This window comes from Phalacrocorax carbo, chromosome 2 (assembly GCF_963921805.1).
Source record: "Phalacrocorax carbo chromosome 2, bPhaCar2.1, whole genome shotgun sequence".
In the NCBI taxonomy this organism is placed as follows: domain Eukaryota; kingdom Metazoa; phylum Chordata; class Aves; order Suliformes; family Phalacrocoracidae; genus Phalacrocorax; species Phalacrocorax carbo.
The window spans coordinates 99,899,193-99,918,814 of record NC_087514.1 but is presented as its reverse complement, the minus strand read 5'-3'; the positions used below and the strand labels follow the sequence as shown (position 1 = coordinate 99,918,814).

At 41.5% G+C, this 19,622-nt stretch overlaps 1 protein-coding gene across 3 annotated transcripts in view; it reads right to left on the bottom strand.

The window, feature by feature from the left end:
* The window catches only part of RNF144B (ring finger protein 144B), a 96,650-nt gene that overhangs the window by 16,494 nt on the left and 60,534 nt on the right, over positions 1–19,622 (bottom strand). For all 3 annotated transcript variants that reach the window (XM_064443686.1, XM_064443685.1, XM_064443687.1), the window contains exons 3-4: positions 11,066–11,170; positions 2,700–2,760 (exon numbers count right to left, since the gene is read on the bottom strand). In XM_064443686.1, coding sequence (XP_064299756.1) covers positions 2,700–2,760; positions 11,066–11,170 — 166 coding nt within the window. The remainder of the gene's footprint in view (positions 1–2,699; positions 2,761–11,065; positions 11,171–19,622) is intronic.

Below are 19,622 nucleotides of genomic sequence, written 5' to 3'. Positions count from 1 at the left end.
TAGTATCCATTCCCCCTTGTCCTCTCCATGTGACTCCATGTAAAAAGGGAGTCTCCATCTTCTTTGTAGCTACCCCTTAAGTACTGGTACATGGTGATGAGATCCCCTCTGAGCCTCCTTTTCTCAAGGCTGAACAATCCCAGTTCTCTCAGCCTATCCTCTTGTGGCAGGCTTCCCAGCCCTTTGGTCATCTTGGTGGCCCTTCTCTGGACCCCTTCCAGCCTGTCCATATCTTGTTTTGTAGTGGGGACCAGAACTGTACACAGTACTCCAGGTGTGGCCTGACAAGCACTGAGTAGAGTGGGATAATGACTGCTTTATCACTGCTGGTGATGCCCTTTTGGATGCAATGCAGCATCCTGTTGGCCTTCTTGGCCGCAGCAGCACGCTGTTCGTTCATGTTGAGCTTTCTGTCCACCAGGACCCCCAGGTCCCTTTCCACAGACCTGGTCTCCAGCCAGGTGGATCCCAGTCTGTGCTGCACTCCCGGATTATGTTTTCCCAGGTGCAAGACCTTACACTTGTCCTTGTTGAACTTCATAAGGTTCTTGTTGGCCCACTCTTCCAGCCTATCCAGATCTCCCTGCAGAGCAGCTCTCCCTTCTGGAGTGTCTGCTTCCCCACTCAATTTGGGGTTGTCTGCAAACTTGATCAGGCTACACTTCATCCCGTTATCCAGATCACTTATAAAGATGTTGAATAATATTGGGCCCAATATCAATCCCTGGGGGACCCCATTTGTGACAGGTTGACAGTTTGAAAAAGAGCTATTTACCACCACCCTTTGGGTGTGACCCGTCAGCCAATTCCCCACCCACTGCACAGACCACTTCTCTAGGCCATAATGCATTAATTTCTCCACAAGGAGGCCATGTGGGACCGTATCAAAGGCCTTGGAGAAGTCCAGGTAGACAATGTCCAGTGCCCGCCCCATGTCAACCAGGCAAGTCACTTTGTTGTAGAAGGCCACCAGGTTTGTCAAGCACAATCTGCCCTTAGTGAAGCCGTGTTGGCTTTTCCCAATCACGTGCTTCATTTGACTTGAGATGGCCCCCAAGAGGATTCATTCCATAACTTTCCCAGGGATTGAAGTAAGGCTGATGGGCCTATAGTTACCTGGATCCTCCCTCAAGCCTTTCTTGTAGATACAGGTAACATTTGCCTTTCTCCAGTCCTCTGGGACATCCCCCGTTCTCCATGACTTCTCAAAAATTATGGAGAGTGGCCTCACAATGACATCAGCCAGCTCCCTCAACAACCTCAGGTGGATGGCATCAGGCCCATCAATTCGTAGGGGTCAAGCTCCTGTAATAATTCATGTACTAACTCTTCCTTCACTGATGGTGGGTCTGTGTTTGGATCAACTGGGAATTTCATTCCCAAAGACTGGGACCTAACAGTGTTGGTAAAGACAGAGGTGAAGAAAGTGTTGAGGACCTCTGCCTTTTCAGCATCGTTGGTGACTGACTCTCCTAGTCTGCTTAACAGTGGGCCTAGGTTTTCCTTCTTTTTCTGCTTGTCGTTGACATACCTGAAGAAATCTTTCTTGTTATTTTTGACATCTACAGCCAGTTTCAATTCAAGCTGGGCTTTTGATCTTCTAACTGCATCTCTGCACGCTCTGGCAATGCCCTTGTAGCTCTCGACGGATAATCCTCCACTTCTCCATCTCTGGTATGCTTCTCTTTTGGATAAACTGGTTTGTGCTTCCAAGAGAGAGCTCTTGGAGAACTCCCAACACTCCTTTATCTATCCCAACTAGCTCCTTTATCTTCCAAGGAAGCGTCCCATGGGATCCCTCCCAACTGAACCCTGAGTGCACTGAAGTTTGCTTTTCTAAGGACAGTCTTTCAAGGACAGTTTGAAAGCAGGCAGAGTTAGGACAGATCAGTCCCAGATACACTACCCTGCAAGCTACCATGGAGTGATGGCTTCAAAAACGCTGCAACTTCCAGCTGAGACTTTCAGGTTGGTGTCAGTCTTTAAAACCAGCAAGGGACCTCATCTTTCTGACTAGCAAGTTTCTTGTTCAGCCTTGGCAAGGAACCATCTCCTGAAGGCTGACCTCTGGCATAGGAAAGCTTTGCCCCAGTAAGTCCTTCAGTTTCAAACTTCTTTACTAATAGGCCTTAATCAGTAATGATGGGTCCAATTATCCCTCAGGAAAAACTAAAATCTATTAGATGAACACACATGAGGCGTCTTTAATTTCTCTTTAATTAATCTCTTGCAGGGATGTTTGCAAAAGCCCCCATCACACTGCAGGGTCTGTCCCCCTGCAGAAGTTCTGAAAATCCCTATGGATATATGAAAGGACTGTGTGCACCCTGCACCAGCCTCTAGCACCTTGTCTAGTTCCACAAGTACAACCACCACCTTAAGGACCCAGGATGAGCATGCTACAGGAAGAATAATGGACCCTCAGGCACACAATGTGAGAGTGTTGCCCACAAGCTTGAGTAAAAGCATGGTATTTCAGTAAGATTCTATTCTGTTCATTCCGCTCCACTGAAATAATTTCAAATTTGTCCGTGGAGCACATTCAGACTTGGTGACTGCTCTTAAACTGTTTCAAAACAAAGACATCTTCTCTGTCTCTTCCTTAACTCACCCAACAGGCTTCGACTTTGCAGTATGTAATACTGCTTCTCCACTGACACTTTAAAAAAGGAAGGTAACAGAAACCGAAATGTTCCCACCTCGTTCAAACTTCAGCCTCTTGTATAACTGAAACTGGTCAACAGACACCAAACAGGCAATCTGAAATGAGAAACAAACACACCAAAAAAGCATTAGAAACATAGACTTTAAAAAAATTAATAAGCACCCTGTTCTATATGCCTGCTCCCCTAAGCTGGGTCTCAAATCCACATTTATTCATCCTTGCTTTCACCACCGCATTCCTCCATATCTTGACTTCCTTCTCCAAAACGTAAAGTAGTTCTTGACTTCTTCTCTTTCAGCCACTCAGCCTAGTAGTTCAGACCACGTCTTTCTTACCATGCATAGGAAAGCCTTCTCTGTGGATTCTGCATTTACTTGAGGCTTCTCACTTTTATTTCATGTTGGTTTCACGTAACGAAGGGTGACAGCTTGCCAGCCATGGAGACTGCAGCATGTTGCTCATGCACAAGAATACAGCTCAAATGAACAGTTCCTCATTTGTGTCTCCCAGTCTTAATGGCAGGGGTCACTTAGTTCTCAGGAACTTAAAAGCTAGCCTGGCTTCCAATTTTATTCACTTCATGGGCTTTGGGCTGAGACAGTTAATGCCACTGCTGTTGCAATTTGCCTTAGACACGCACCAGCCCACTGGGAAATGGACTTAAGTTAACGAATGTCGTTGGCATAGACGAACAGGCTTTGCTGATACATTTTACACATCACCATAATTAAACCAGCAGCCTAAAAGGCTAAATGCTCAGATCTCCAATTAACAGTCTACAGTAAGAAAACCAAGTACCCTATTTAAAACTAATAAGCAAACCTGCATACAGGGTAAGGAGGGGTTCAAAAGAAACTTCACAGACACTTCTGGAGCCACCTGTTTGTTGGACTCTGAACCGGAGATCATCTTCTTTATTTGATCCATTCGTAATATTGTACCAGTACTGGAAAATTATTTCTCTTTTACTGGAAAAAAACTTAAACTAATACTAATGTAAGACCTGGTCATTTGAAGCACTGGGAGACAGTGTAGAACTGACAGCTTTAAAGTGAAGGGCTCTCAACCCTCACATCCAGTGTCCCACCACAGTCCTTCAGATTACTGTAAAAGGCAAAATTTTGCCCTCAGTGAAGTGGACATTGGCCCTTGCCACCCTTTGGGGTTGTGTGACACAGCACGTGTGAGAAGAAATACAAAGACAAAAAAATACATTCAATATCATGCTGTGAATACATTTGCTTTCATAGATAGAAAAAAGAAAACAATATATCCATTTGTATATTACAAAATAGGAAATTGCTTTAGTAAGATCTCAAATAAATTGGAATTAAAATTGCATTTTGAAGCAGATGTTTGGATCATTTGTGTGACCTAAACCAATGTCATACAAAAAATAATCCAACTGTTATTGAGATATAAGTGTTCAAAGATGCTTAAAAGACTTAGAGTTGAAGAAATCAATGGATTTCATATCAAAATGGGACACACCAACAAACCTTTCCAAAGCATATTCTTAGTCTAGTAAGTTAGCCCTGGCTCAAAGTACCGTCCTCATTCAGTTTCTGAATTCAGGGTGTAAACTATTTATAAGATAAAAGTATTTGCAGGGCTAAAAATATTACATTAATATGACTGCAAGATGCAGAGAGCTCCCTGGGAAACTCTTCACCTGTTCATCAGAAGTCTGCTGAAACACTCTTGGAAAACAAATAACAACTTAAATGGGGAAAAAAAAGACTGAAGTTCAGCAGCTTCAGCAAAGAATGAAGCCAACCAACAAAGCTATATAAAACACACAAGACACATCATTTCAGTATTGCCCACTCCTCCCCAGGGCAGCTTCAAATCTAAATAGAGTTTGGAAAACAAAAAGAGTCATCTGCTTTTCTCTAGCTGGGTGAGCATTGGCAACTACTTTAAATTTTCCCTTCATTACAACTAAATTAAAACAGCGAGTCTCAATGCTGTAAGAGCCACTTGAGTGAATTGTTTAGTTGTCTGGGGTATTTCTGTGCTTGCTCTTGCTTTTAACAAACCGTTTTTCAAGAGCAGTTCTATTCAGTCCAGAATTTCCCATGTATTAAAAATCAGCCTTTTTGATTACAGTGGGAGCAGAGTTTGGAGTTTTACTGCAGATTTCAGTAGGAAGCAGAGTCAGTGCTGAAAGCTTCCCTTTCTCCTATTGAAAACCTGATCTTTCCATGGCAGCCTTCCCCACTGGTTTAACCCAGCCACATCATCTTCCTACGCAGCCTCTTCACAGCTCAGCTCCCCTCTCCCTGCACGCTGCTCCAGGGTCCAACATATGCAGCCCATCACCTCTGCCACTGGATTCCCCCAGGCTTTGAAAGACCCGCTCCCAGTAGTGCCCAAATGGAGGTCAACCTGAGAGGTGCTGAGCTGAAGCCCCGCACAGATTTAGTATCTTTAGGCATGAGGAAAGGAATGCACAATCTGCTGCTGCCTGAATTCAGTGCCACAGCAAAGCTGTACGTGCAAACTCAATTGAAAAAAAATTTATTGGGTCCCCCAAAAAACAGCAAGTCCTTTCCTCAGTGAACTTTTAATCTCATTTACACTTAATTAAGAAGGAGAGCCATAGGCATGCTAAAGGTATTAGCTGTTTATCTCCTCTATTTGCCTTCAGAGTCTAAATGTTCATTTTCGTACACTTCTCCATCCCCACCCAGGAGTCCATTCCAAACACCTCTCCAGCAGAACTGCAGTCACTCCTGGGCTGGACAGAGGATGGAGATCTGGGGAGGAAGCAAAGCAGCAACCCAGTGGATGGCAATGGGCCAAAAGAGAAAAACTATGAGCACGTCAGGAAGCAGACATTTCTTATTCTAGGCTATGAAATTATTCAATGCAGCAAGAAATGGTACGGGACAAGTTTGGGGGCTTTTTTTTTTTTTTAATATTGGGTTATGGTTACCAAAAAAAAACCTACAAAGAAAATGGGATGCAAGGACTCTCCTCATCTGAAAAGATGTTGATATGAGACTTATCAGATAGTTGGGAATTGAAATAAGTTTTCTGGTTTTCTATACCCTGTAAAGCAACACCTGCAGTTAAAATAATCTTGCTATGGAGCACAAGAACATGTAAGAGCTCTTGCTAAGAACAACTTTCACCTGAAGTAAAAATATCCATGGAAAAAAAGCAAAATTCTGAAAGCCCACTACCACAAAAGGCTCCAGCTGGACACTTACCACGTCCAAAAAGATTGCCTGACGTGGTACGATAACCAGGGGTGCTGTTACTGTGTGAGACAAAAGAGCAAAGGAAGGAAAATGAAAGAGTATTAAATAATTGGGTTCAGTTTACACAGGGGCAGACTGTTCCTTGTAACCTGGGCAGTGCAGTAACCAGGAGCCAAGGAAGAACAACTGCCCTGTTTTTAAATGCTGGCTACCATAGTGGAAAGGGAAAATCACTACTCCACCTATTCTCAGGCTTTCAAGGGACATGCAAGGAGGCATCAAGAAAACTGAATAGATCTTATTTCCTTTCACACCCATATGAATCAAACCTCAGTAATGCTGAGGGAGGAAAGTTCACCAGGACAAGTGCTTCTCCCTTTCTTGCTTTAACAGATACACAGCAAGGGCAGATCCTGCAGCCGCAACTGCTACTTGTAAAGGGTTGTATTGCCCACCTCTGCAAAAGTCCCATTCACAAAGGCACTGTCTAGTTTTGCATGGAGTGCAAAAGAGTTTTATCTTGGGCTCTGTTTTGTTTTTGAAAGGGGCATGGGGGCTCAATCTCTCTGTTGTTAGAAATTACACCCACACCTTTCTTCATCAGCTACCATGCTCACTAGAGTCATAATGAAATATTAAATTATTCATTTTTTCCATTAAAAGCGCTTCTCTTATTTAGTGACAAATAAAAACAAAATTAAGACTCTCATTTTCTCCCCTTGGATTTGTTTGAAAATGAGTAAATAAGAAGAACAAAAATTTTAATTTTTAAAAAGATAGTTTGGCCTGCAACATTTTCTTACCTTCCTCCTAATTTTACCATTTCAATAGCCCCTAGAAAAATGTAAACCAATCTGCAAATTAAAAATAAAACTGGTATTTTAAATTGACTCCCAATAGGATTTTCGCTCAGCTATGTATGGAATATAACGGAACTAAGGATTCTAAGATCTGGGTCACCGTCCCATTTCAGCACCACTTCACAAAGCACTGACAGCCCTCTGTCAGGTTAGCACTGGTGTAGATCATGGATTTACACAGACAGGAGGACAATAAGTAGAATCTGCACTGTGTGCAAGGGGGTAAGTCTCCTTGTTGAACTTAAGAGGCAAAAGGAGAGGCCAAATCAGTATCACCTTTACTGCCTGCTGCACAGTTTTAATCCAAATCAGATTACGTATAAATGGATCATTGGCATCAACGTTACAAGCTTCAGAACAATACAGGAATCAGAAATAGCAAATAGATATTATCCAAGTGGGTACTGCATTAGAAATCTCTGTATGCGGTTGAGACTTAACCCGATTCATAGCTTACACTGGTGATTGGATTTGCACCAAGTAAAACCATTTCAAACCATAATAAATTACCCCTCATTTAGATTAGGGACATTAACCGGTCCAATTAAATCAATGGAGCAAATTCCCAAGAGGGACAAGGATATTCTAGACAGAAGTCGTCTGTATGGTTAAAGAGAAAACCATTAACATAAGATGTTCCTTCTATCTTCTGCTTCCAGGAACAAATCCAAATCATCTTTGTTTATTGTACTATTAGAGCTTGAAAGGACAAACATCTTGTTTAACAAGATTGCTTTTAAACTTTCTTCTTTTTTTTTTTGTGCAACCAGCTATTTGACACAGAGTCTGTAGCCAAAACTATTGCCTTCCCACCACCAACACCCATTTGTTTCTACTTAAAGCCCTCTATACTACAAGCAGCTGCTATCTTGATGTAACAGGTCAAGATATGACCTAAGATTGCACTTTATTTCAAGCTTTTCAGTGGAACAATTCCTTCGGTTTGAAGGCACTATTTGTCAAAGAAAAAAAAAAAACTGCTGGGCAACACACCAGTTTCAACTAGATTTTTCTAGAGTAAAAATAAAACCAACCAAACACAGGGGTTTCAGAAAACTTATTTTCAAAGTACTGAAAAGCACTATTTTCTAGTTCGAATGACTTTTCATTTTAAGTTTTTTAATAATAAAAACCTGGAATATTTTCTTCAGAGGTCCAGTGAGACACAGTGTTGTAGCTCACCAAAAGTAAAGCCTTAACTCCCAACATCTATATTTTATGAATAAGCAGTTTACTCCCCAAACACTGATGAAATGTTCAACCATTTCAGAGAGACACATTCCTACTATTCACACTTGCTCACTTCTTCATGAGACATACAATAAGAAATTCTACTCCCTGTTTAAAATGTTAACCAGAGTTTTTGCCCCCCTCCGCTCCCCAAAAGCAACAAAAGAAGGATGTGTCTCAGAATTGAGGCAAAAGCTGTGAAAAGGCGCTCATAATTTAATGCCAAACATGATAAACTCTAAATAATTTTACCAAGAAGACAAAACAGACTTAAGTCACAATAAAGACAAATAGGTCACTGGAAAACACTGAAGCACTGTAACACATCTTGAATAAGGACCTTGAGAGAGGAAAGTAGAGGAACTTTCATAGCTATCGTGTTAAAAATTGCTTATAAGCTTTGTTATTAATTGTTGCGTTTCCTTACTGAAGAAAGCTCAACCCAAAATGCACTGAAGTCAGTGGAAAGGCTTTCCTTCACTTCTAATTATGCCTAAGTTCACCTTATCTCCCTTGTGTGGGCTAGGGCAAAAGGCATTTAGAAAGTAAACAAAACAACCACATTAGGTAACATAATTAGACACAATTTAGCCCAAAGTATGGGAACCAATTTAGCACCAAGTCCATTACAAAGACAGTTTGAACTGCTATTTTTTCTCCAAACTGTAACAGTACCTGGTAAACATCAGTCACAACAGAGTCTGGAACGGACATGACATGAAAAATACACTTTTCAAAACCCTGATGCTAACACAGGGGAGGAAAAAAAAGACCAATATGGTTTTTTCTCCCGGTACAGGCAACACATCATTCCTCACAGCACTGTCCCAGTGAGGAACCTTTTCCTGCCAAAAGTCAGAGACCAAACATCCAGACCCTCCAGAGGTGAGGAGGCTCATACTTTCACACCAGGAGTTTCAGAGCGTGCCATGAATAAACCGTAATTCTAAATAGTACTACCATGCCAAGCAATAGCCATATTTAAGCACATTCTCTACCATCTGAATAAGGTTCTGTTTTTTAAATAGCAGCTTTTAAAGGCCACATTTTCACATGAATGGCCTTTATAGAGAAGAAAAAAGAATACAGAGTGCTCATATATAATCTGTAGTTTATATTCTATTTTTTCATATATTAATGGAGACATTCTATTCCTTCCATTGTTCCTGAGGTTTCTGGGGGTTTTCTTCCTTAAAGAAATAGGTACTTGGTAAAATACATAAGCACTTCATTTTAACCAGGTTGGGGGCCTGTTTGCTTTTCAAGCGGAAGGACGGTGTTTCAAGCACATCGCCAAAAGAGAGCATCAGAACATTCATTCCTCCACGGGACACTAATGCACATTTGGGCTGTTTAGTCATTCTGCCTTCAGCCCAAAAAGCACCCAAGGATTAAGCTAATGGTCCATTAATACATGCCCTGGAGTGTCCTCCTGCTTTACTAGGAAAAATATATCTCTGTAATTTCTATAGCTTCATAAACCTAGCTTAACAGAGCAGCATTCTTCCTACCATTTGTGAATTTTCTTTAAAAAAGACACATTTTCAATAAAGGCTAGTTGCTTCCAATCAGGTGCGATGGGTGGGAAGGACATTGCTACACCCTCTCTGTATCTATGCAGAAGACAGGAGGAAGGGAAAGAGCCGGCTACTTTCCACAATAGCCAGATTCAGGCAAAGAAAAGCTCCGCCATATGCCTGCACACCATAATAAACAGAGCTGTGACTCCCAGGCCTTGATTCAGCTAAGCACAGCATTTCAAATGCACACTGGAGAGGAGATCCTGAATTTTTCTGGAGAAAAAGGCATTTTTGGTATTGGGAACTGCATTGGCACTGATTGCATCTGAATAGGATTACATACTTCTACCACAGTTATGTCACCTCTATACATAGGGCTCAATGGAACGCAGAAGATAAGCTGCTTTTCTTCAGTTCAGGGATGGAGATCTGATTGTCCTTGATTTTGTCCCTGCAAACAAATGCAGAGAGAATGCACAAAACCAGCCAAGATCACTTAGCCAACTTTTCTTCCTGGTTTGTTTTTTTCCTGCTTGTGTTCTCAGGCCCAGGAGGGGCCTACGTGGCTCACAAAGCAAGCAAGTAAGCAGGCAATAACTGCGTGGCAACATCAAATTTGCCCAGTTTTCCATGGCCTTCTAGATGCACAGAATAGATGGCATGTATGAGGGTTCCAGCCATGCTGCCAACAGCTCCTCCCCGTGTTATGGGTTTGGTGCTAAGCCCAATTCAGAAACTTTACACCAGCCCTAAGTCAGGCAGAAGGCTGCTTGAGCACTGCCGGGAGACCATCAGGCAGCCTGGTAGGCACCATCTACAGCCCCCTTGAAGCCCATTGTCCCAAGCAGTACGAGAAGGTCCAAGGAGCACATTTTCCCTCCATTTTCTCCACCTCCAACTTTCAAACTGAACCTTCCAGTAACTCTGGGAGATTGTGCACATGCTGGATGCGCAAACAGCTCTGCCTAAACCTCATTTAGCTTCTGAGCACTCAATCTCTCCCATCTCTGCCTTGGGAATAAAGACACTTCTCTTATCTCTTAAGACCTACTTCCACCTGTGCTGTGCAGATACCTTTCTTTCCATATAACTATCCAGAGTCTTGCATGTTTATACTGGGCTGCAAATGGGTTGTTGCAGCCCAATATAAACATGCACGAAGAAATTCTGGCCTTGCATACCATCAGTTTGAGTTCTTGCTCGAGTTAAGAGAGGCCCAAGAATTTCAGTGTTTGCAGTCAAATCAAATCAAGTCAAATCAAATCTGATTTAACTGACAGTACTAATGGAGGGTCAGCAATTCTGGTATACAGGGTATTCTGGTTAAGTCACCTGCATGGGTAATTCAGAGGTTGTCCGGATGCCAAGTAAGCCTTTCCTCAAGGCACAGAGGGAGGCAAAAAGGAGCAAAACTCTTGAAAAACATCTGTTTGTTTCTAGTTCCTCTTGTCAGTCAGGCTTCTTGCCAAAAGCTCATTAAAGGTAATCAAAGGGAGGAAAAAGTGTATGATTATATTTATTATGTAGGTAAAGTCTGGGGGACTTAAGTTTAAAAAAGAGAGAGTTAGAAAAAAGTGTAGATACCTCTGCTTCTTGTAGGGTCCCATGGTTCAAGCATACCATGTCTGGACACGTGATAGGAGAACCACAACCTTCTTGAATTGCCAGCTGCATGTACTGCTTTAGGCACTAGAAACAAGTAAAGAAAAGGAAAAAAAAGTTATAGCTCACATGTTGGTAACACACATGCTAGAGATGCTGCACAGCTACCACCTCTGCTGCCTTAATTGGCTGTGCTGAAGCTCTTGCACACAGAAAACATCAATTATTGTAAGCGTGAATGCTACAAGTCATTACATTGGAAAGAATGCAACAAAGAACAATTAATTATGCATGACTTCATCTGCTGAGCAGTGCATTTACCCAAGTCAGCAAGTCAGACCTTTGAGTGCTAACAACCCCTATGCTCTGCTAAACTGGGATTGGAGGATTATTTGGCGGGGGTGGGGGGGAGTATATTTTATCCTCATTAAACAGGCTTCACTCTTCTGTCTTTCTTCCTGTGTTCTTAACTCAGACTCTCAGCTAGCAGTCTCCATTGTAGAAGACCTCATTTACAAAAAAAAGAGACTACTGTTCTCAACTGCATAAAAGGGGAAGGGGGTTTACAACCTGGTTAGGAGGTTATAATCTGCCCTAGATGTGCGGCTCTCAGTTCCCTCCTGCCCCCAACTCCCACACAGATCAGGTAATTTCCATAGTTTACCATGATTTATCATCAGCCTCTAGTCTATTCAGCAGGAGTTCAAAGTCCATTTCCAGCACAGAGGCCACCTTATGAATGTTTCTGAATTGTTTCATTACACAAAAATGGCAGGCCTCCTCCCTTCAAGGAAAAAAAGCCCTCTGTTCTCCCCACATTTTATTTGGCATGCCAGTTTCAAATATATTCAGCTTCCCTTTCTACCACATATTATAGAGTCTTCAGTATAATCATGGTATAAAACTGATGCAATGGACCAAAGAACAGTGCTTGAATCATATCTCCAAACTGCACAGATAAGTGAGTTCATTTCTAAATCAAAAAAACCCCAACCAGGTCTCCTCAAAATAATGACAAAGCATACAGTAAATTGCAAATTGCTGTTAATAAAATAACAAAACATGGATTTCCAGCAGATTTTGGTATCAGCTTGCATAGTTTATTATAAATGAAAACCAACTTATTTTACAAGCAGCAGGAATAATGCAGATTTGTTCCCTACAGATTTGTATTTCGTGCCCACATGATAAACCTCTCCTCCTTCTCCTCCTCAGTACTGCTGGCTTCTTCTCTTATTGCCCCATCAGTTTTCAAGAAATATGTCAGAGTGTAAGGTCTTTGAGACCTCTGTCTCTCTGCCAACTTTTGCAATAGGCACTGAGTTTGAAAGCTACCAGGTGGGTTATGGGGAAATCACAGCCTTTCAGAGCATGAGCTCTGGTAAAGCCCCAGGACTCTTCATAAACTGTTTTACCAGTATTTACAGGCATTTAACATTCAAGCTTGCATTAGTTTCAACTGTTCTGAGAAGGCCTTGCATGTCGTGCTCTGATTAAAGACATTTCCTCATTTGTATTTTTACTGGAAAACTGGTACCCTCTTAAATGTCAGGACTTTTACAAATGGAAATGAGGTTTCCTTATCATTCTGTCTGTGTCTCTACTGAAATGTCTACATGTTTTTGTTAATGCTGATGAACTATGCAGAGATACTAGTTCAAGCAAGTAGAATCAGCTTAACTTAGTGGCATTTTAAATAAGCTTACTTTTGATTTGTAAATATTTAAAGCATATTCATTTAGAAGAATGTAGGGGTATAACCTAAATGGTAAGCTTTAAATATCTAGCTCATTAAGTACTAATGGATTCAGATCCAGCACGCACCTCTATAAGAAAGCAGCAGAGCAGGCTGTAAGGAATTGATGGTGCAAGTAGTATGTGGGAGGTGAGGGAGATACTCACAGGTGAAGAGCAAAAAAGAAATCATGTCAGTAGCTGAAGGCAGTATTAGCTCCCTAGGGAATATCAGTCCAAATTTAAGCAGGAGCTATTATTTTATTATTCAAACAGCAGTGTCAGTGCCCTGTCCCACCTCCTCGCCCACGTCTCCCAAAGGCATCTAGGCACAGTGCTTGTAAAAAGTCAGTTTAACCACCAGATCAAATCACCCCACCAGCACACATAGCTCCTCCATGGAGCAGTGAGCAGAAACACATACATAACCACGGTGGTGCCTCAGAGCAGGTACCCTAGAGACACCAGAGCCAACAGGGCCCTGCCCATATCTGCTGCCACCACAGTCTGGGTAGTGGCAGCAGGTGGCACAGGGAAAGCCAAAAAAAGTGTCCCAAGAGCCCAGGGTGGCTCCCAGTGCCATTACTGTCACAGATGGAGACTGTGGGTGACCTGCTTCTGCAGCCCCACATTCATTAAGCACCTGGCATTGCCCACGTGCTTCAGACGGTATCACAGGAGAAATGGGGTATCAAGTGCTCACTCCCTGCACAAATTCCCTCCCTGGTTTGTGCCCACACCCAGGCTCCACTATGACTGATGCAAACAGAAAATTCTGCCCTCCAACTCCCTTCCCAAAAGCCTGCATGCACTGCAGTGTGTTGGGTGCACTTCTTAGGTAGGTAGGTGATGCTCCAGCAGAGCCTGCTTATATCTCACTCCCTCTCCTCATCAGAGACCTGAGTCTCAGGGCAACATTTGTGGAAGGGGGAATGTTTCCCTCCTACCAAAGCATTTAGTTTGCCTTAATTCCTCAGCAAGCATGGGAGAGCAACCTTTTGCTTTCACTAAGATCCTGGCTTCTGTCTCCTCTGTGGTACTGCCTGATATTCAGTAATTTGTTTTGACAGCATGGTACAGCAGATTTGTATTCTGGGGGCAGCTCAGGTCAGCTGGTTACAGAGGGAGGACAAAGCCTGAGAAGTTACTGCAGGCCTAGCAGCAGCCCAGAGGCTTGTTCTTAATTTAGACTTCCAGGACAGAAGCTCAGAGCACTGACAATTACCCTTCCATGCAAGGATGAGCATGAAGCTCTTAAGGAGCTTCGATCCACAGTATGGATTTTACAATCAGTTTTGATATGCAGTATCTAAATCATTAGGAGTACTAAGCCAGAAGCACAGAGATTTCTGAGGATTGCTAATGCATCTGGATTCTCTTCCTCTTCTAGCTCACTGTTTGGTGGTAGGTGAGGATAGGTGAGGAACCAGAGCCTTCTGTGATACTTTCAGAGGGTGCTGTGCTTTCAGAGGGTGGCTTGGAGAGATCTTATAATAGGCCAGTGCAGTGCCATGGATCTTCAAATGTTTCACAAAAAACCTCACTGTTAAATAGTTTTTATAGATATTAAATCTTTTGCCTTGATTTTCTGTGCTTGGGTAAGGTGCTGTGGGTGCAGTTCAGGAAGCTGATGGAAGGACTTAAAGGTGCTGGGAAACTCAAAGGAAGCATTTAACATTTACCACTGAAGGATTAAGCTTTTTACATAAGCCTGTACATGAATGAAGATGTGAACTTCTTGTTCCCTCTTTCACAAGTTAGCAGCAAAGAAGAGACTGTGGAAAATCACTAAAAATTTAAAATAGGCCTCCACTTTAATAGTAACACTGTTTTTAGAGCGGTTTTACTATTATTTACAGTTCAGCTACTAATTTAGCTACTTACTTGAAAAGTGGCAAACAAAAGTATCTGAAAAGATATACAAGGAAATGGGATGAAAAGAGGATTCAATGTCTATACAATGAATCATAACTGACCTTCTCAGCAGTATGTCCTCCCACACTATGGAGAATACATTATACAGATATAAAATGGTAAGACTTTTCATGCATTTTTTTCTACAGAAATCAGCAGTATCTCAGTCAGGAAAACTGCACACACTACATATGCTACCTAATTGCCCTACAAAGTGAATGTAAGATCAAGATACTCAGCCTTTTGTGGTATTACAATTGCTTGAAAGGATCTTAATCCTGACATCCAAGAAATCACCAGGCCTCCACACCCTTGGGCTACAGTCCCCCACTAATTTCCCACAGTGTGGTGACTTACAAGCATGGAGAGCAGTCAGTGGCTGAAGAGGCTGTACCACAGGACCTGTGGCTTCCAACGACAGTCATACCATCATCTTACTCTCCATGGCCAGAGCAAGTCACCAGCAGTGACCTTCCTACCAGCACAGCAAGGTTTCCATGAATGCAGAATAGCTGGGGCAACAGACTGAAAAACTACAGAGATCTTCCTGAACAGGTTTGAATCCTGCTGACTACAGACGAAATTGAAGGTTTGGCTCCATTACGTTCACCCCTCAAATAAACAGTATGCACCAACTCAATGAATTTTAACTTCCATACCTGCATGTGTACCCTAAGCAGTTACGTTCAGTTTACTCAGATTTTCCCCACTGAGTAACTATACTATCTACATATCTGTGTTCTGGGATACATCACAAAATCCTGATGAAATCAAGCAAGAGGGATCAATTCAAATGTGATAATGTAATTTCACCAGTAAAACTCAGTACACCTAACAGAAGGTTTTGGTGCTGATCGGACTTTGCCAGGCATGTTTTGTTCCCTCTGAACTACTGTCAACTTCAGTGGCAAGAGTACTACAAGTCATCTTTTCTCTGTCTGAGATTCATAAGGTATAACGAGACCTTTTTCAAACAATTTGCTGTTTAAGCATTTTGGGGCAAGAATTCTTTTTCCTTTTCTGCTGCTTTTGTCTTTCAGGCCACCACCTTCTTCCATTTAATAAAATAAGGTCAATATCCATTTGCATACTTCACAAAACGCTACTCATTATTATCTAGTAAGTTAAGGCCTGTAAAATACCTGGATCAAATTATCATAGTACATGCAATGTATATGCATTTATTTTTATCTTGCAGGACTTGTAAGGAAGATTACAATTTAGGTAAATATTTACATATGCCGCAAGTACACATTCCTCCCCTGGGTCTAAGGCTTTGTTGAAAGTGTATGTTGTAACATGAGGGAAGTATATTTTAAAAAACACTGAAAAGCCCAATCCAGCAATGCACAAACTAATAGCATTAAAATTCCTTCTTCAGTAATAAACACTTCAGAAGTGTTTTCTATGGTCAGCTGTGAGCCCCAGTAATAGAAATTCTATTCAGGCTATTCATGGGTTCTTTGTTTCAACACTTCTCCTACATGCTGCTCTAACTTCAACTTTTGTTTTCCCCAAAGCATACTGTATGGAGGGGATTTTTAATATACTGACCAATAACATTAAAAAAATGTCTGTTTGGCAATGTATTTTATCTGCAAAGGGACCATAACAGTTCTGCATGTAACATAAGAATGAGTTCAAAGTATAATTTCAGTATTATGTTACTAGGTAATGATGTGACAAAGGCACTATATCCCTCTCACTGTGAAATCCTATGTTTCTGTTCAAAGCCATTTTCAGATAATCTCTGTACCAGAGACAAAAGATGGATCATTCCTACATATTGCTTTTTCAAGTACCTTGACATATTCCATTACCTTGCTCATCTCTCATCTGCATGCAGCTCTTCAGCCTCATTGGTTTGGATGCAAAAGCATAAAAGGAAATCACATATATGACGTGACAAAATTGAGCAGGTAGTTTTATTAAGAAAGATGGAGGGATGGCTAGGAAGAAGAAAGAAACCGAAAGGGCTGGCCTGTTTTCCTCTCAAATGCTATAGATATTGCTGCTAACCCCTGTGCAGCACTTGATATAGAAAAAGTAAGGGTATTTGTCTTTAACTGAATTGCGGAAAGGGAAAAAACCAGATCTATAGTATTTCTTAACCACTACTAGGGCATGATCTACATTAAATATGAAAATGCAATAAATCATTGAAGGCGCCCTGCCAAAAGAAGGTCTTTCCTATTAATGTATACCTTGAAGGCAATTTCAATTTCAGAAAAATTAAGAAAACCCCAGGTTTCCATCTTAAAATCCACAAGACTGATTTAAAATGTTAAATCTCTCTTCCAGATTTGTCCTCAAAACTGTATTGGTTTAGGTTTGGGTTTTTTTAGCCTTAGCCTTTTTGCAAACCCAAATTTTTTGGGGGGTGGGAAAGAAAAAGACTGTAAATGGAAAGAAAACATAACTTTTCAGTTGGCATTCCAGGGTGTCTTATGATTGAGAATAGATCAACTGAGAATCATTTAGTTTTTGTTTCAGTTCTGGACAGTGTTTATGTACCTTTTATTGAATAAGACACCACTTTCATTTCTTTCTAATCATTTATAAGTGTTACCTGATCTTCAGAACATACACAAGACAAAGTAGTCTTGTAGTGACGCAGTTTTATATGGAATATGTAGTATTATTGACTTTGGTGAGACAGTTCATGTCAGAACTCTAAATTTAACCACCTGATCCACTCAGCAGTTAATTTTGTACTCAATTAAATAAATTGCCCCCAAAATCAAAATGCAAAACAATACTTGTAGCATTTACAACAGATCTACATAATGTTTAGAAATATGTTCATCATTATCATGACATCTGCACTTCTGCATATTCAATCTCAAAAATGGACCAGTCGCTTTCAATGTGTGGTAATTGAACTTCCAGAATCTCTCAAGTATTCCTCAACAGGTAAAACTAAATTAATCAAGTCTATTGGCAATTAGCTTGGAGGCATCTGCACATCAGTTGGAAAAATATGTGAGGTTTTTCCAGCTAAAGAAAGTTTTTTAAAAGTACACCACAGAAAAAGCCATTTATGAATTTGTTAGAGATACACTTAGAGAGGTGTGGTTGAAGTGAAAAACAAAAGTCCAATAAAACATGCATTTGTATTGCCCAATCTGTATTTTAACTACTAAGGACCAGATGCAGTGATAAATGAAGTAGCCTTCAAATGGATAGGAGATCAGGCCACAATGCAGCCTTACTGAGAAAGATGCTTGAAAGAAAGTGAAAAAATTCCCCTTTAGGCTCAAATGACATATGGTCATCTTGTGGCTTCCCCTCAGAAGGGGAAGACTAACATCACTGACAAGTGTTCTATTTTGTCATGACCAAGTGAAAACACCAAGCAAACATGGCAAAGGACCAGAATATAATGGCCACCCACTGCTCCACAAGCCATTTTTAGGGGATCCTTCAAGTATATCTGAGAAATATATTGTCATCAGCTTTGTCTCAGAAGATCTACCAGCAACGGTACTAGATTCTGCCTAGATAAACAGCCTAAAACCAATTTACACATGGCCCACCACATCCTGGCAGCCTTTCATAAAAGTCAGCATAGGTTCCTGGGAATCGTTGCCATGAAGGGGTGCCACTAAACAGAAAAGGGCCAGAGAACAGGACCAGAGACGCTCACCCCTCCCAAAATGAAACTAGCTGCGAATACCATTTCTCTTGCAAACAAATCTATGTCAGGCCAAACCTGGCCTTACCAACAGCTAGAAAACAGGCATGACCATGAGGCTTATGTCACAGGCTGGCTCAGTTACTGTGGCACTCTGAGGCACTGACAACTCACTTGACATCTGTTTCTTCATTTGTTAAATGGAGATAGCACAACTTCAGCGGTGTGGTGCTGTCATTAAACGTGTTAGTTCCCTCTTTCTCACCTGCCTTCCCTGGGCCACCACCCAGATGCTGCCACCTCTATTGACTTCAGAAACACATAACACCATGTTCTCGAATAGTGGCATCCATCTAAAAGCAATGGGTACATTTGTGCTTTTTTGTTACCCTTAATAACTCTGCCTTTGGTGTGACTCTGCACAGAAATGCATGCAAGAAGTCCTTAAACCATCTAAATTACTATAAAAGTGCTATGTGTTCAGTGCCAATATTAGCAGGTGTGGGAATTTTCTTTTTTATAACTTTAAAACAAAACTATTCTGAAACATTTCAAATGTCAAGCTGGGAAAAAAGAATTCAAAATGTCAAAACTTGACAGCTTGCTACCTGTGGGTGGAAGCAGAAAGCAACCTGAGGTGAGCTTTATATAAAGTGGGACATTGTAGCATAAGGTCTATTTAGGAAGACAAGAAGGTAGTGTTCTGGTGCAGCCGTGAGCACATGCAGGTATCTCCTAGGGATGGTGGAAAGAGGAGGAAGAAGAGGGGACCAAACCCGTTCTTGAAAATTAGCACAAAGAAACAGAAGACATACTAAAACCCAGTGTTGGCTAGATGAAGGCAAATCCCAATTTTCCCGTACTCATAAGCTTTACTAAGTAGCCTTTCACTGGAATATTCATGTACGTTTGCTCCATTTAGCAGGCATCCCACACTCTGTCATTTGCCTCCTTGTCTTTGATCTACGCGGCCTCTGCTCTCAGGCTTTTCTGCCTATGCTTTTTTCTGATGATGCTGATCCTTCACATCAGTTTGCCTCCAGTTCTCCAGTGCTCCCCTGCACAAGCAATCTGAGGCTTCACAGCACTAAGGACAAAATGTCAGTATTTAGCCACTTGAAGGAGGCAGGGCAATGCACAGCTGCTCTTAAAAGGATTAGGAAAACCAGAGGGGACTTAGAGTGTCCTGCTGGTGAAGTGCAACAGAGAAACTCCTATTTCTAGAAGGGACTCCTCTTCCCCTCTAACAAAAGTAGT